The 15,703-nt window shown below is 37.9% G+C and overlaps 1 protein-coding gene across 1 annotated transcript in view; it reads left to right on the top strand.

The window, feature by feature from the left end:
* The window catches only part of LOC142547564 (histone-lysine N-methyltransferase ATX2-like), a 29,413-nt gene that overhangs the window by 7,479 nt on the left and 6,231 nt on the right, over positions 1-15,703 (top strand). Inside the window, exons 11-21 of the mRNA XM_075655926.1 lie at positions 781-915; positions 1,974-2,021; positions 3,112-3,229; positions 3,340-3,405; positions 3,481-3,542; positions 3,771-3,827; positions 4,573-4,641; positions 4,818-5,013; positions 5,725-6,006; positions 6,954-7,015; positions 7,090-7,167. Of these exons, the coding sequence (XP_075512041.1) occupies positions 781-915; positions 1,974-2,021; positions 3,112-3,229; positions 3,340-3,405; positions 3,481-3,542; positions 3,771-3,827; positions 4,573-4,641; positions 4,818-5,013; positions 5,725-6,006; positions 6,954-7,015; positions 7,090-7,167 (1,173 nt within the window). The remainder of the gene's footprint in view (positions 1-780; positions 916-1,973; positions 2,022-3,111; positions 3,230-3,339; positions 3,406-3,480; positions 3,543-3,770; positions 3,828-4,572; positions 4,642-4,817; positions 5,014-5,724; positions 6,007-6,953; positions 7,016-7,089; positions 7,168-15,703) is intronic.

Genomic DNA, 15,703 nt, shown 5'->3' with positions numbered 1-15,703 from the left:
CTATTACTCGAAGAAGTTAGTCTTCTCTCCTAAGCATTTACCAAGTTAAATTGATTTGCGCACTAGTTTTACCCCTAGGAATCTGTAATTCATTGAGCTTGCTTTATGTTGTCCACGTATGTAGGCAAAATCAGTAATTTTTCAATCGGACAATGCATGTAAAATGACAATTCAATACTTTTTTGAGTCAGTTTGATTATATAACATTTTAGAATTTAATATCCTGTGTAGCCTTAAACAATTTCAATTTTCCCTTTTAGCATGACAAATTATACCATCTAGAAACTGAATCAAAATAAAAGCCTGATCCGGTGATCCCAATTCAACATTTCATGACATAAATTTTTCTTTTGACAGTTTGCTTGGACCTTCTGCATTTGCCCTCAAGAGTTTACCTGGGAGAGCATATTCTTTCCCCCCAAAAGTTATGACTAGAATATTAGGAAAATATCTTGCTACTTATGTTAACTGTTCCTAAACATAACAGTCACACTTCCATGTAAATTTGTCCTTTTGTTGTATCATATCTGGACTTCTGTATTTTTGTAATCGGCATTTACCTTTAAAATCAATGACACGTGTCATAAATACTGGGGAGGACACATATATGCATGTGCGAATTTGTTCTATATTTACTGTTACATGAGGGCTACAGTTTGTTTGCTTTTGCCGTAAACCCTCGTTGGTAATTTAGCGATTTCTTATTGCAGTGAAAAATTGTTTGAACCCATTTTTCTGATGCCTATCATGGATTGTAAATTTTCTTCCTAATATTTGCAGGAAATGTCAAATTACAGGCTGAAATCAAAAGCCTCTCAATCTGCATCTAAAAGAACCAAGGGTAGAGAAGGTTACAGATCTGTTCACGTTGAATGGAGGGACCTTGATAAGTGCAATGTTTGCCATATGGATGAGGTAAATATTATTTTCTAGTTATGGGTCAGCTGTATTAATTAAATTCGGACTTGAGTTTGCCTCTTTTACTTCTGGAGCAAGAATTTCTTCAGAGCGTTTTGCTCTCATTTTTCTTTGAAAATAACTCAAAAGATATTTGATATTTGTTCACTCTTTATATCATTTTTGCTTGCAGATGTTTTCATTACTATTTAAGGTGGATGACTGATAAATGACGCTCCCTCATTTGATTTATATTTTCTCAAACTTCATTAAATCATGTGGTTGGTAATAGGTTGGATTTTAGATTGATGAACCATCACACCGTAATTGATGCGATGTTTTATCAAGAGAGCAATATTATTGAGCATTAATTCCTTGAGTTATTTCAATCTCATTCTCGTTAACATTTCAAAATTCCTTTCCCAATTCATCAGCAGCTGCTGCAACGTAATCTCCTCCAAAACCTAATGAATGAAAAATAAAACAGCATTCAATATTTCAATAACAAAGCAAAAACTATATATGGTGGGTGCCAGTGGAGAAATGAGAAAAGAACGAGGGGACGCAATGGGAAGGGTTGGAAAGAGGAAAAAGTGGCAACTGGCTCTGTGGTGGTCATGATGGTGCTTGGGTTGTCTAGAAATGGTGGCGGAAGAAGTTGTGAGCTCTGCCATGGTGTGGAGCTGTGTTGATGTTGAAAGTAAAATGGAACTTAATTTTTGGAGGGAGGCAGGGACTGAAGGGTGGGGATGGTGCTGGTAACTGAGGAAAAGAGTGGTTGGAAGTGGTTTGGCAGTAGAAGAGCACCCTTGAATATATGCTTGGACTTTTCAGTGAAATATGATGCTTGCTGTACTGAAATTATAAGAATGAATGAAAACAAACATTGTTTTTGAAAATGTAAAAAGGAGGGTATAATTGTATTCAAATATAATCTTACCAGACAGTTGGTTTAGGCTCTATTACTTTTCAATAATCACATTACGGTATTGTCTCTTAACCTCTCAATCAGCCTCTTGATGTATCAATTCTACAAAGTTTTCACTTTATCCGCTGATGCACATTTTTTATTTCAGGAGTACGAGAGTAATTTATTCCTTCAATGTGACAAATGCCGAATGATGGTATGTCTATGTTTTACCTTTTTTTGTCTTTGTTTTTAAATTGAAATCTTCTGCTTTCTTCTATGTATGCATCTTCTACTGTAGCTTCCTGTTTTGGTTGTTTTCTTGTTCATGCTTGGTACATAAGAATGGAATGAGGATTCCCAAAGCTATTCCAAAACACATGATCGGTATTAGGAATGTCTATTCCCAGATTCATGGGAATAGAATCTGGGAATAGTCATCCGTTCCATTTCCTATGGGAATAGCCAATCTATTGTACCATTTATTTCACCAACCAATCAAAAGATTGAAATCAAATTGTGATTCGTTATTCCATTCCTTTTTCAACTTTTAATGATACCAATCTTAGAAATGGTATATAAATGACATTCATTTTCTATCCCTGTTCCATTCCAAGACTTCTCATTCGTATCTTATCCAATTCTTGTGAACCATTATGGCCTAAAGTTATAGTTGCATCCAGCATCCCATGTCTATTGGCTTTATATTTGTCGAGTGAGCGAGCGAGTGAGTGGTTGCTTCTTGTGGGGGAGTTGTCATGACTATGTTTGGAAATACTTGTTTGATTCATCTTGGCTGTCTTCACTTGTTTGATTTCATCTTGGTTGTATATTTTGTAGAATGCCATTATACGACCGTACTACTATCATTTAAATTTCTTATCTTATATGTTCGTGCTAAAAGTTTTTGCAGTATCATGGTGCAGTTTATCGGTGATGTTTATCTCTTTTCTTTTTAAATATCCAGAATAAAGCTGCTTGATGATAATATGATCTGTATCCAGCAACAAACTCTCTGTAGCTGAAAGCAAAATAATTTACCTACTCATTGCCGTCTTATAGCATGAGCTTATTGGCTGATTTTCTAGCACATTCGAAGGCCCCTTAAATTGAATTGACATTGACTTCTGCAATCTTTGAAGCTCTTCAAACTGCCATCTTTTCATCAGCAACGCGACCTTAAAATTTTCCTCTCCTTCCATCAGTCTCACTAGCAATTTTTTTGGTTATCTTTTGTTTTCTTAAAATGAAATTATTTTATTTGCTTGATCTCTATTACCTGTAACGTCCAGTAAATATTCATCCAGGTGCATGCTAGATGCTATGGTGAACTTGAGCCTACTGGTGGCGCTCTTTGGTTGTGCAACTTGTGTCGTCCTGGAGCTCCTGAACTTCCTCCTCCCTGCTGTTTGTGTCCTATTCTAGGTATTTAAAAATTCATCTGTTTTAATTTTCCTTCCTCAATTTTGTCTGCATATCTATTTGGGGCATTGGCTTTTTGTAATAGTAAAGTATGTGATTATGTCATGATTTAGGGGGTGCCATGAAGCCGACCACAGATGGGCAGTGGGCTCATCTTGCTTGTGCTATATGGATACCAGGTTTCTGTCGTGTTCAGAATTTTTTCCATCGTGCATAAAAATATTGAAGTTAATCAATTAATTTGTTATAACCAGAAACTTGTTTATCTGATATTAAGAAAATGGAGCCCATCGATGGGATTCACAGAATTCACAAGGTATCTTCTCTCATTCTAGTATCCCTTGTGTTAAGTTCTGACTTCCTCTTTAAATCTTATCCTGATTAACTACTTTTGAAGTGCCCCAGGTCGTTTTTTACAAACTCTGCTGATTTACTCCTGAAAAAAAGCTTCAAAATGCTAGGCAGTGTTCTTAATGTTCAGTTTAGTTTTACTGAAAATTATAATACTGAATATTTTTACATTTTTACTTTCTTAATTGTGAAGGGCCGGTGGAAGCTATTATGTAGCATATGTGGTGTTCCTTATGGTGCATGTATTCAGGTAGATTATTCCTGGTTCTTTCTGCCCTGTGCCTGGTTTGTCACACTCTTTTTTTTTCTTTTGCTCTTGCCTTCTTACAAGGTTTTGATGTCCCGTTATTTTTCTTTTGCTAGTTTTTTTGAAGGTGTTGCTAAGATGTAGGTGCCATGTCTGTGATTGAAACAATAATGGAAATTTTTTCTTCCAAATTAAATTGTTTTATGCTTCTGCATATTTGTTTTGTGGACAATTTCTGTTCTCATGATTCGTGAATCGTAGGAGATCAACTTCCTTGGAGATTCTACAACTAAGAGATTAAAATCTGATTTCTAATTAGATATGTTTTTGTTTTTGGATTTATGCTTAATATGTGTGTGATGAATTGCTAGTATCTCCCAGTCAGATTAATTTTACATTGCCATTACACAATGATCTTCATACCATACCCCCTTCATGCATCGTGTTTCATTGATGATGAACCAGGAAAAATTATTGCTTATCATAATTCTTAATCTTACTCCTTTAGTATGCTTTTGTTAGATATTACTTTTCAGAATCTTCATCGAACACTAGATGACTTTTTCTTTTTTGCGCTCCATTGCTAAACAGATAGCCGCAGTTTACAGGCATGGCCATTGAAATTTGAGCTATGTAATATTTATATTGCTCCAGATTTACATAGTCATTATGATGGTGATCTTCTGAAGTAATTTTTGGTTTCTTTAGTTCAGTTGCACCGCGTCATGTTTTTCCTACCCTTTTGCAGTGTTCAAACAATACTTGTCGGGTGGCATATCATCCTCTCTGTGCACGAGTTGCTGGCTTTTGCGTCGAGGTATGAAATGACTAGAGTTTCCCTACACCTGACTCTGGAGGAACATATTTATCCTCTGTCTGAAGGAATGTTTTTTTTTTTTAATCACATCAGCTTATTCCCACCTACTGTTTTGTTGTCAATTGTTGTCTGCTAATAATTTTTTACATTCACGTGTACTTTTATGTTATATGAAGCCTGAGGATGTTGATCGATTGCATTTGATTCCATTTGATGAGGATGAGGAGGATCAGTGCATTCAATTATTTTCCTTCTGCAAGAAACACAGGCCCTTATCCAGTGAGCCTTTGCCCGATGAACGAATTGGGCAGCAAGTCTGTGAACTCGGAGACTATAATCCACCTTCAAACCCTTCTGGTTGTGCCCGTGCAGGTATGCTAATCGATTATTTGTTTGTTTTATTTATTTTTTGCATTCTATACATGACACTCTCTCAGAAATACACAATCAGTGTCATTTGAAAATGCTACTTGTGCCTGTATTCATTTGGTGCTATGTGATTGAGACTGGTTGACTGTGAAATATCGAATCCACTTAGTTATTAACCTTGCAATCTTGTATGCTCAGTTCTTTGTCTTGGATCTCTCTTTAGTTCGTTGCCATATTGATTGTCTTACTCAATATAGAACTTTCACATGAGTGTGGTGGTTTGTCGTGAGGGATATGGATGAATGATGATTCTTATTTAGAAGATTTTAATAGGGTTTGGTTTGGTGGAAGAGCTTCTATTTGCTCTCTAGTTGTGAGAATTGACTGAGAAAAAAGCTTCTGTTTGTAAATATGAGCACTCACCTCACTAATCTGTACCTCGACACAAACCAAGCTTCAGTTCTTTAACTCAAAACACTTGATTACTGAGTTAATGATGCACAGCAACTGATTTTACAAATAAAATTTAGATTGTGTTAGTCTACCGAGTTTAAGAGTTTTTTGTTATGAGAGTTTCTGATTGATTCTTTATCTGGAATTTTATTGCATCAATCACGGATTTGCTAATGAAATCATTTGCTTTAGTTGTTCTTAACCTGGATTGCTATATGTATATAAATTATCATCTCATTATGGATTTTTCTTTGCAAGTAGAGCCTTATAATTCTCTCAAAAGGCGAGGGAGAAATGAACCTGAAGTTCTTCCCGCTGCTTCATCAAAGCGCTTGTATTTGGAGAACAACCCATACTTGGTTGGTGGATACAGTCCTCATATGCCATTTTGGAACAAATCCTCCAGTGCACTTGATGGCTTTAAATATTCTGTTGATCTTCAGAAGCTACAGATGCATCAACTTGACCCATCTAGTGAGATGCTTTTGGTGTCTGATAAGTACAAGTTCATGAGGGACACCTTCAGAAAGAGACTAGCATTTGGTAAGCTTTTCTGCGGATAACAATGATTATTTTTCTTTTGTTGCTTGGTGGAGCAAAGGTCACACTTGAATGTTTGTTATGCTGTCAATATTTTCTTCTGCTCCTCTTATCTTATTTCAAATCCTGGGAGTCTCCGGTGTGGTTTGCCTCGCCGTGAAATTTTTAATGTAAACATTTGATTGTTAACGTTAGCACTTGTTTTTCTCTCCTCTAAGTTGTCTTTCTAATTATAAATGCCTGAGGTGGTAAAACAAGTAGATTTTTTGCTGCAACTATATCTTATTCATCTGTAACTTATATCGTTTTGTGTTTATCAAAAAAATTCTGCCTGGTAAATTCTCATCTCCCATGCTACTTGCTTTATCCTATCATTATCTTTACAGCCTGCTCCTTTTTCATGGAACCATTCAATTCATTGGACTGTTGAACATCACCAGAAGTTGGTCTTGAGTTATTCTGGTTTCCTGTAATTTCACATTCATTACCAAGGTGTTTAATCTAATCCCAGCTGGATCTTTTCCATTCATCCAGCCATACTTGTTTGGGGTTTCCTCATGTTGTTTATACGTGATTCAATACTATGTCAGTTACTCGTATGCTTCGTGGCATATCTTTCACAACCTTCTATCTAACATTTTTGGATGAGAATTGAATTATGTGCATGCAAATGTTTTGAATCATTATTTCCCTAACCTGATCACCAATCATTTGTCATAGATTGTATGGGGTACACAAAAGTACTTCTGTGTTCACAGACGCTTTATCACAACCAGCACCTGAGTAAAGTGATAAATGGAGGGGGATGGATCTATTTAATTAACATTTTGCTAATTTGATTTGAGTTATTTGTTATGATTTCAATCAATAATTTATTGTTTACTTTTTTCTGGATTTTCAGTGGAAATTGTTAATTTAATCTTTCACATCTGAACTATTCTTGGTTTCAGGGAAATCTAGGATACATGGTTTTGGTGTCTTCACTAAATGTCCGCATAGGGCAGGAGACATGGTAAATTGCTTTGATATATTGCATATTAATTCTGATAATTTACATCTTACATATTTTACATTCTTTCATTGTAGATAGTTGAGTATACTGGGGAAATTATTCGACCTTCGGTGGCCGATAAAAGGGAGCTTTCAATATATAATTCACTAGTTGTAAGTCACTCCATCTGTTTTGATGAAATTGTATTTTGACATGCTATCATTGAAACTTTGGGTGTTAAGGTGCATGCCAACAAGGTCTATGGATAGACTGGTGCCTAATCCAAAATATTCCATGGATATAGCTGTGACTGACATACTTTAAAGTCCGAGGGATCCGTGGTTAGTGTCCACAAATAAAACTGGAGTATGTGTTGATTTGATAGGATCAAGATGATTGGTTTGATGGAATCAATTATCATAATATTTGATTTGATTTAAATTAAGTTTAGTAAGACAAGATATTCTTCCAGACTTATTGAGATTTTATTTAGATATGATTTGTGGTGTTTGCAAGTATACTATGCACTAGCCTTGGATATAGAAAACAATAAACTAAATAAAATTTTCTTTTCTTCTTGTCTTGCTTTTATTTCTGCATGACTGAGGATCGGTCATGAACTTCAAAGCATCCATAGCTGGCGCCAGGCCTGCTTCTTCTGCCACAAGTGGTGGTGGCAGCACATCGGAGAACGGTTTTCAACCTCCTTGAAACGTTGCCCTATCGATGGCTGATAACGATGCACAGATTGAATGGGAGAAATTATCTTGAATGGACACAATCTGTCCGTCTTGTAATCGATGGCAAAGGCAAATTGGGTTACTTGAACGGAGAGGTGAAACCTCCACCCTCGACTGATGCCAAATATAAACAATGGCGATCTGAATATTTTTTGGTGACAACATGGTTGATTCACTCAATGGAAACCGCTATCTGAAAACCGTTTATGTTTCTTCCAACAGCCCTGGATGTGTGAGAGGTTGTTCGAGAGATGTACTATGATCTGGAAAATTACTCTAAACTACATGAGCTTAACACTTGTCTGTGGAGGATGCAACCAGGATCTCGTGATGTTACTACATATTATGAGCTGATTCTCTAGCAGGAGTTGAATCTATTTGAAGTGGGGGAATGGAAAAGTAGCAAGGACATCACTGAATATGGTTAAAAGAGGAAAGAAGTCGTGTGTTTGTGTTTTTTGTTGGCTAGGATAAAGAACTTGACAAGGTTCACGGCCGCATACATGACCACAACCCTCTTCCAAGCATTCGCGAGGTTTTCTCTAAAGTGCGTAGGGAAGAGGCTCGACGCCACGTGATGCTACCAAAGTCCATTGATTTGCCGATAGTCACAGAGAATTCTGCCATGGTTAGTAAGAACAACCTTGATGATGACCAAAAGGGTGGAAAATCAAAACCTTTTTTGCGAGAAGTGCAATAAAAACCTTCATCTTTTACATTGTGAAGCATTTGAATTAGCAAAGCATCGTCGTGCTATTTCTCCACCCCAATCATAGAAAAAATAAACTCCTTTTACCATGATTCATGGTGATGTTTTGGGTCCATGCAAAGTTAAAACGTTGTCTGACAGAAGCGAGCTAGTAAAAAGCCTAGTGAGAGAAAAATTTGAAAATGCTCCCTCCCTTCTCCAACGTTCAAACAACCGGTTCCTTCCTTCTTCCAACCAGCATCTCCATCTACTGAGTCTTGTCTGTCACACTTTTTCCCATTCACCGGCGACGGCCGTCGGCCGCCAGCGACGCTTATTCTCATATTTTTTCTGTCCTTTCTGACCAAAATGTCTTGCCGTCACATGACGTTAGTAGGCTGCCATAATCCGACGCAGTAATCCGCTGACTTTCGCCTTACTCCGCCGTCCATCACCAACCATTTCCGACCATTGTCCAACTTCGTCTACCATTCATACCGTCATCCACCATTTAGTTTTACGACGATTATTCTTCGTCCATCGTCGAACATCTTCAAGCGATTTGTGGCTGTTTGTTGTATCAACCCAACATATATACTACTCAATCCTTTCAGCATACATACTTTTCCTCAGTTATTGGTCCGAACATTGTCAACCACTTTGAATATTGAAGCCTTCACCACCATGAGATGTTACCAAGGAAGACTAGCAATTACCATTTTGCTGAGGCAGTAGAGGAGGTTAGAATAGAGCAAAAATTATTTCTAATCTTACTGGGCTGAAGGGGAGACTTCATTAATATCACAGAGAGAACTCGGAATGCGAGTTATATGCTGGATATTGATCGTGACAGTGCTTATTGGATGAGGAAAATTATGGGGGATCACATTACAAATCCTAAATCACAAAATACCTTTAACAGATTCAGAAGGGGGGAAGTAGTTGTTTCGGTGCGAAAGTTTGTTAACAGCCGAGGAAGCTACATTGAGGTGTCAAAATTTGAGCGATCCAGTGAGAAGCAGCGAATTATTATTCCAAGCGGAAGATATGAGGAGGGCTGGAAATGTTTGGTGTACTATATTGAAAGAATTTTGAACAACAGTAAGTTCAAAGGAACATTGAAGATCAACCAACAACATCGACAATCCTTGTTTGGTGGAAAGATTCATTCAAAACCTACTGAATCAGGGAACATTGATGCCCACAGAGAATTCCGCCAGTGCTTGACTAAAGAGTGGAACAAAGCTTTGGTAGTCACGAAGGAATGTGTTAATATTTCATGGGAGATGGTAAAGTCAGCCATTGGTAAAGCGGTTGCCAAGAAGATAGAGATATTCCCTTTCAATGCAAATAAAACAATGTGGTGGCCGAATAGTGGAGAGGATTTCGAGTTTTATCTGAAAATCAAGAGATGCTTTTTCGAGAAGAGGATTTGCTTGACTTTTGAAAGTTGGAGGAGTGACATCAACACTGATGAAGAAGTTTATGAATGCTGCAATAGTTGGATCAGGATTGTTGGACTACCATGGGATATGTGGACAACAGATGTGCTCAAAAGTGTGGGGGATAGTTGTGGGGGATTGGTGGATATTAGTCAAGATACATTTATGCTCAAGGATTTGGCAGCTGCAAAGATTAAAGTGGTGGGGCTAGAAGGGGGTTTCATTAATAGCTCCTTGACAATTCAGACACTTAGTGGACCTTTGACTGTGCGCATTTATGTTGATTCAATCAACAAATCTGCGTATGAAATCTACGAAAAAAGATCATACGCTCAGGTAGTAGTTGATGGGGCTAGAAAGATAGCGGGTTGGGGCAGAGTGAAAAGACCTATTGAGGAAACCGCTGAAAATTTCAAACAAGCAGGGGATGCGAGGGAGGTGATGGTAACAACAGCATACAAACAGAATACAAGTGTTGGTGAAGATACACAACAAAAATTTACTGGAATAGAAAAGGTATTAGAAGGACATGTCCATTTCAAACACAAAGCATGGGAATACAGCAATATTAAGATTGTTCAAGGGATAGAAGTCTTTGTTGGCAAAAAACAGGATGGTGATCCGACCTCAAGCAGGGATGGGGGTAAGGGTTCTAAAGTGTTGGGATCAGAACCAGCGAGAAGGAGCAAACATCTCAAAATTCTCAAAAGGGTGAGTCCGAAAGGAGTACATGGTTTCAACAAAGGAATAGTTCAATCTCTGAGCAACAAAATGAGTGAGCATACATGGCGCTGCGATCATCAACATGACATCAGTGAACAAGAAAAGAATTATCAGATTGTTTATACTAGAAGGAAATCAGGGAAAAAGCTTGCTTGGTTTAATGCACAGGATGAAACAACAACAAAGATCAAGAGACAGTGGCTGGATGATGAATTATTGCATAAGGAACAGGATACCACATGGGATGACAGGGATTTCACGAAGGATCAAAGCCACGGTTATGAAGAAGATAGTGATTTCAGCGATGCCGGGACTCATATAACCATTACCTCAGACACGACGACACAGCTTGGGTTTGGAGGACATAGGGGATCTCTTCGCATCACCCTCGGCTAAGGTACACCACACAACTACTGCTTCCCATATTCATTCTTCCAATCATTCATCTCATTCTTCCAAACGTTCTTTCAAAAACAACTCTGGAGAGGGGAGAATTACCGAGGTTGAGGGAGATTTACTGGTTGGTGATAAGTTGGGTATGTTAGGAATCAATAACCACGAGGGTGAGAGGGATAGTAGGGGGTTGATGATATTGGCAGACAAAGATGGAGATTATGGTTGTTTGAAGATGATGGGAGTTAAAAAGTAGAGATCGGGGATGAGTTGAAGAGAGAAAGACTGCGTAATTTGGGAGAAGAGGTGGTTCCATGAAGATTTTGTCTTGGAATATAAGAGGAGGGGGGTCGGCAATGAGGAGAGGATTCATTAGAGATATGTTACGAAAGGAGAAACCCGACTTAGTTATTCTGCAAGAAACAAAAAAGGAAGTGATTGATAGAAAATTTATATCCAGCGTGTGGAAATCAAGGTTTGTTGATTGGGTTCATTTACCTTCAATTGGATCAGCGGGGGGGATTTTGGTTATGTGGGATCCGAGAGTGGTATCCATCACGGATAATATGATTGGGGAATTCACAGTTTCGGTCTGCATCGATAAAAATAATGATTTGGATATTTGGTGGTTTACGGCAGTTTATGGACCATGCACAACAACATTGCGTAATAGATTTTGGGATGAGTTGGCGGGCTTGAGAGTTTTGTGTGGGGATAGGTGGTGTTTGGGAGGGGATTTCAATGTAGTGAGATTTTTGAATGAGAAAATTAACAGCCACTCACAAACAACAAGTATGGCTTGTTTTGATATGTTGATTCAGGAATTAGAATTGTGTGACCCACCACTGATGAATGCGAAATTTACATGGTCAAATTTGAGGGCAAATCCTATATGTAGCAGGTTAGATAGGTTTTTGTTTTTGGGAGGATGGGTGGAATTATTTCCACATCATAAGCAAATTGTTTTACCTCGCATTACTTCGGATCATTTCCCAATTGTATTGGAAACACAGAAAATTAAATGGGGGCCCTGTCCATTCAGATTTGAGAACATGTGGTTGCAAAATAAGGCTTTCAAGGATAAATTTTCTATGTGGTGGAATAGCACACAAGTTCAAGGATGGGAGGGTTATAAGTTTATGAGAAAACTTAAGTACATTAAAGAAGCGATCAAATTATGGAATGAGAAGGAGTTTGGGAGGATTGACATGAGGGAGACAGAAATGATAAACAGAATTGGGAGATTGGATGAAAAGGAGAGTGATGGGAGGGAGAATGCGGAAGGGGTGGCTGAAAAAATTAAGTTAAAATGGGAATTGGAAGAATTGGTGTGCCGGCGAAATAGAATGCTATATCAAAAAGCAAAGATTAAATGGTTAAAACAAGGAGATCGCAACACCAAGTTCTTCCATTCATTGTTGAACCACCGAAAAACAAAGGCAATGATTACTAAGTTGGAAATGGATGATGGAGGGGTCATAGAGGATGAGGGTCAAATAATTCAATTCATTGTTGATTATTTTCAGCAATTGTACAGCAAGACAGATGTGGAAAGATTTGGGATTGAAGGAGTGGAATGGACACCTATCGACGATGATATGAGGGTAGAGCTTGAACAACCTTTCTGTGATGATGAGATCAAGAAGGCGGTGTTTGTTTGTGATAGGTGTAAAGCACCGGGGCCCGATGGTTATACTATGGCGGTCTACCAGGATTGTTGGGAAGTAGTTAAAGGGGATTTGACGAAGGTATTCACAGAATTTCATGAAGGGGGCATCATTAATGGGTTGACCAATGAATCGTATATATGTTTGATACCTAAGAAACATGACTCGTTAAAGGTAAAAGATTTCAGGCCAATTAGCCTCACTACGAGCTTATACAAGATAATTGCAAAAGTTTTGGCTACAAGGATGAAAAAGGTGTTGTCACATACATTGTCCGAATCTCAAAATGCATTTATTGAGGGCAAGCAAATTTTGGACTGTTGTTTGATTGCGAATGAGTTGGTGGAAGAAGGGAGGAAGAAAAATAAAAAAGGATGGCTTTTGAAAATTGATTTTGAAAAAGCATTTGACAATGTTGAATGGGATTTTTTGGATTTCGTCTTAAAAAAGAAGGGGAAAGGTGGAGAGGATGGATAAGAGGATGCGTGTCTAATGTATCGTTTTCAATCATGATTAATGGGAGACCGAGGGGGAAATTTAAAGCATTTAAGGGACTTAGACAGGGAGATCCTTTATCACCTTTTTTGTTCAACATGGTTGTGGATGTTTTGGGTAGATTAGTTGACAAAGCAAAAGAAGAGAAATTCATCATAGGATACGAAGTGGGCAGAGAAAAGTGGAAGTATCTCATATACAGTTTGCGGATGATACATTGTTTTTTGTTAAGAGGGAGGATCACTTGGGATTTTTGGTGAGAATTTTGAAAGAGTTTTGTGATATGTCAGGATTGAGGATCAACTGGGATAAGAGTGCTTTGCTCGGATTAAATCAAGATGAAGTAGAAGAGGGAGATATGGCGAGGGGAATTGGTTGCCGCAGGGAACAATGGCCAATAAAATATTTGGGAGTCCCTCTCGGTGGTAACCCATTAAAAGCGTCTTTTTGGGAACCTATCGTCATTAAGATAAAAAGAAGATTGGCATCATGGAAAAAGGCGTTCTTGTCTAAGGGCGGAAGACTAATATTGATTGCCGCGGTGTTGACTGCCTTGCCTATATATTTTTTGTCTCTTTTCAAGGTACCAAAAAGAATAGCGGGGGCGATGGAAAAAGTAATGAGAGATTTTTTGTGGGATGGGAATGAGGGCGAATCACATTGTCATATGGTTAGATGGGAAAAAGTTTGTAGACCGAAGGAGAAAGGGGGATTAGGCATTGGGAATATTTGTTTACGAAATATAGCTTTAATGGGAAAATGGTGGTGGAGGTTTAATGTTGAAAATGAGTCGTTGTGGAAAAGAATAATAAGGAGCAAGTATGGGATACAAGAAAATGGATGGGATGCGGGGTTGGCTAAGAATGTGACTTTTAGATGTCCGTGGAAGTTCATTTCTAAATCATACCCGACTTATCACCGACTAGTGAGATTAGTGGTTCGAGGGGGGACAAAAATCAGATTTTGGGAGGATATTTGGTTGGGAGATTCATCCTTCCGGGAGTTGTTCCCATCTTTGTTTCTCGTCTCCTTGGTTCATAATTTGCCTATCTCTTATTTTGCTCACTTTGATTTTTCCACAAATGCTTTTTCTTGGGACCTTCATTTCCGTCGATCACTCCGAGAGGAGGAGGTCACGCAGCTATCTTCACTATTAAGCATTCTAGAGGGGGTGAGATTAGTGGAAGGAGTTGATGATTTTCAGCAGTGGGAGGGGGATCCATCCGGGAGGTTCTCGGTCAAATCTTTTTTCCTATCTTTTTTCATGCATGATAATGGCGCTCATGATTTCAAATTTTTCAATATCATTTGGAAAGTGCCTATTCCTTCAAAGGTTCAGATATTCTCATGGACGGCAATCCTTGCTAAATTACCGACAGCTGAGATGATGCAAAAGAGATATTCTAATTGTTCTCTTTGTCCAAACTGGTGTGTGTTGTGTCGTCAGGAGGTGGAAACACAAGATCATTTGTTCATTCATTGCAAATTCACTCATGCATTGTGGGCCAAGGCTTTGGTGGAATTGAGACTGATTTGGGTTGTGCCGAGGACAACTAATGATTTGTTTAATACGGATCTTGGCCATATGCTCGGTAAGAAAGGTAAGATTTTTTGGAGAATGGTAATCCATGGAGTTACATGGGAAATTTGGTTGCAGAGGAATTGAAGAATTTTCCAAGAGTTAGAAGAAACAACGGAAGATATATGGGGAAAAGTCAAGTTCACGTTAGCCAATTGGATTGGAGCGGATAAAAACTTTTATGGAGTCTCTACATTTGACATTCTAAGGGATTGGTCCTATGTGTATTGTTAAAATTAGATGGTTTTATTTGGGTGCAGTGGATCGCTAGTCCACTTCTTGTAATGTTAAAAGAAATATATTAATAAAATTTATGTTTCTCATCAAAAAAAAAAAAACGTTGTCTGACAAACGTTGGTTTATCTTGTTCATCGATGATCATTCTAGAATGACTTGGGTGTTTCTCTTAAAAGATAAATCTGATGCGGTCCATCTCTTAAAAGAAATTTACACTATGATTTCACACTCAATTTCATACTAAGGTAAAAAATTTTCGAAGTGATAATGGAAAGGAATACTTCAATCCTTTACTGGTGGATTTTTTTGTGGAACATGGAATTGTAAATCAAAGTTCTTGTCCAAATACATTTCAACAAAATGGAGTCGCTGAGCGGAAAAATAAACATCTTGAATTTGCTCTAGCTATTAGTTTTCAAACTAAAATTCCAAAGTATCTTTGGGGAAAGAGAATTTTGACTCTACTTTTTTTATAAATGGCTCGCTTACAAGAACTTTAAATTTTAAATCTCCAATAAGCATTTCCAAAAATGTTTCCCTGAGACTCATTTACTTCTTGATATTCTTCTTCGAGTGTTTGGAATTGTTGCCTTCGTCCACAACCATAATCCTAGCATCTTGAAACTCGACCCCAAAGCTCACCAGTGCATCTTTGTTGGTTACAGTACGGACCAACGTGTGTACAAATGTTTTGTTTTTATCTCCAAAAAATTGTTAGTCTCAATGGATGGTACGTTTTTGAATG

The sequence above is a fragment of the Primulina tabacum genome, chromosome 5, assembly GCF_025594145.1.
Source record: "Primulina tabacum isolate GXHZ01 chromosome 5, ASM2559414v2, whole genome shotgun sequence".
NCBI lineage: Eukaryota > Viridiplantae > Streptophyta > Magnoliopsida > Lamiales > Gesneriaceae > Primulina > Primulina tabacum.
Note: the sequence above shows the minus strand (reverse complement) of the source record. Positions and strands in the feature narration are given on the sequence as shown.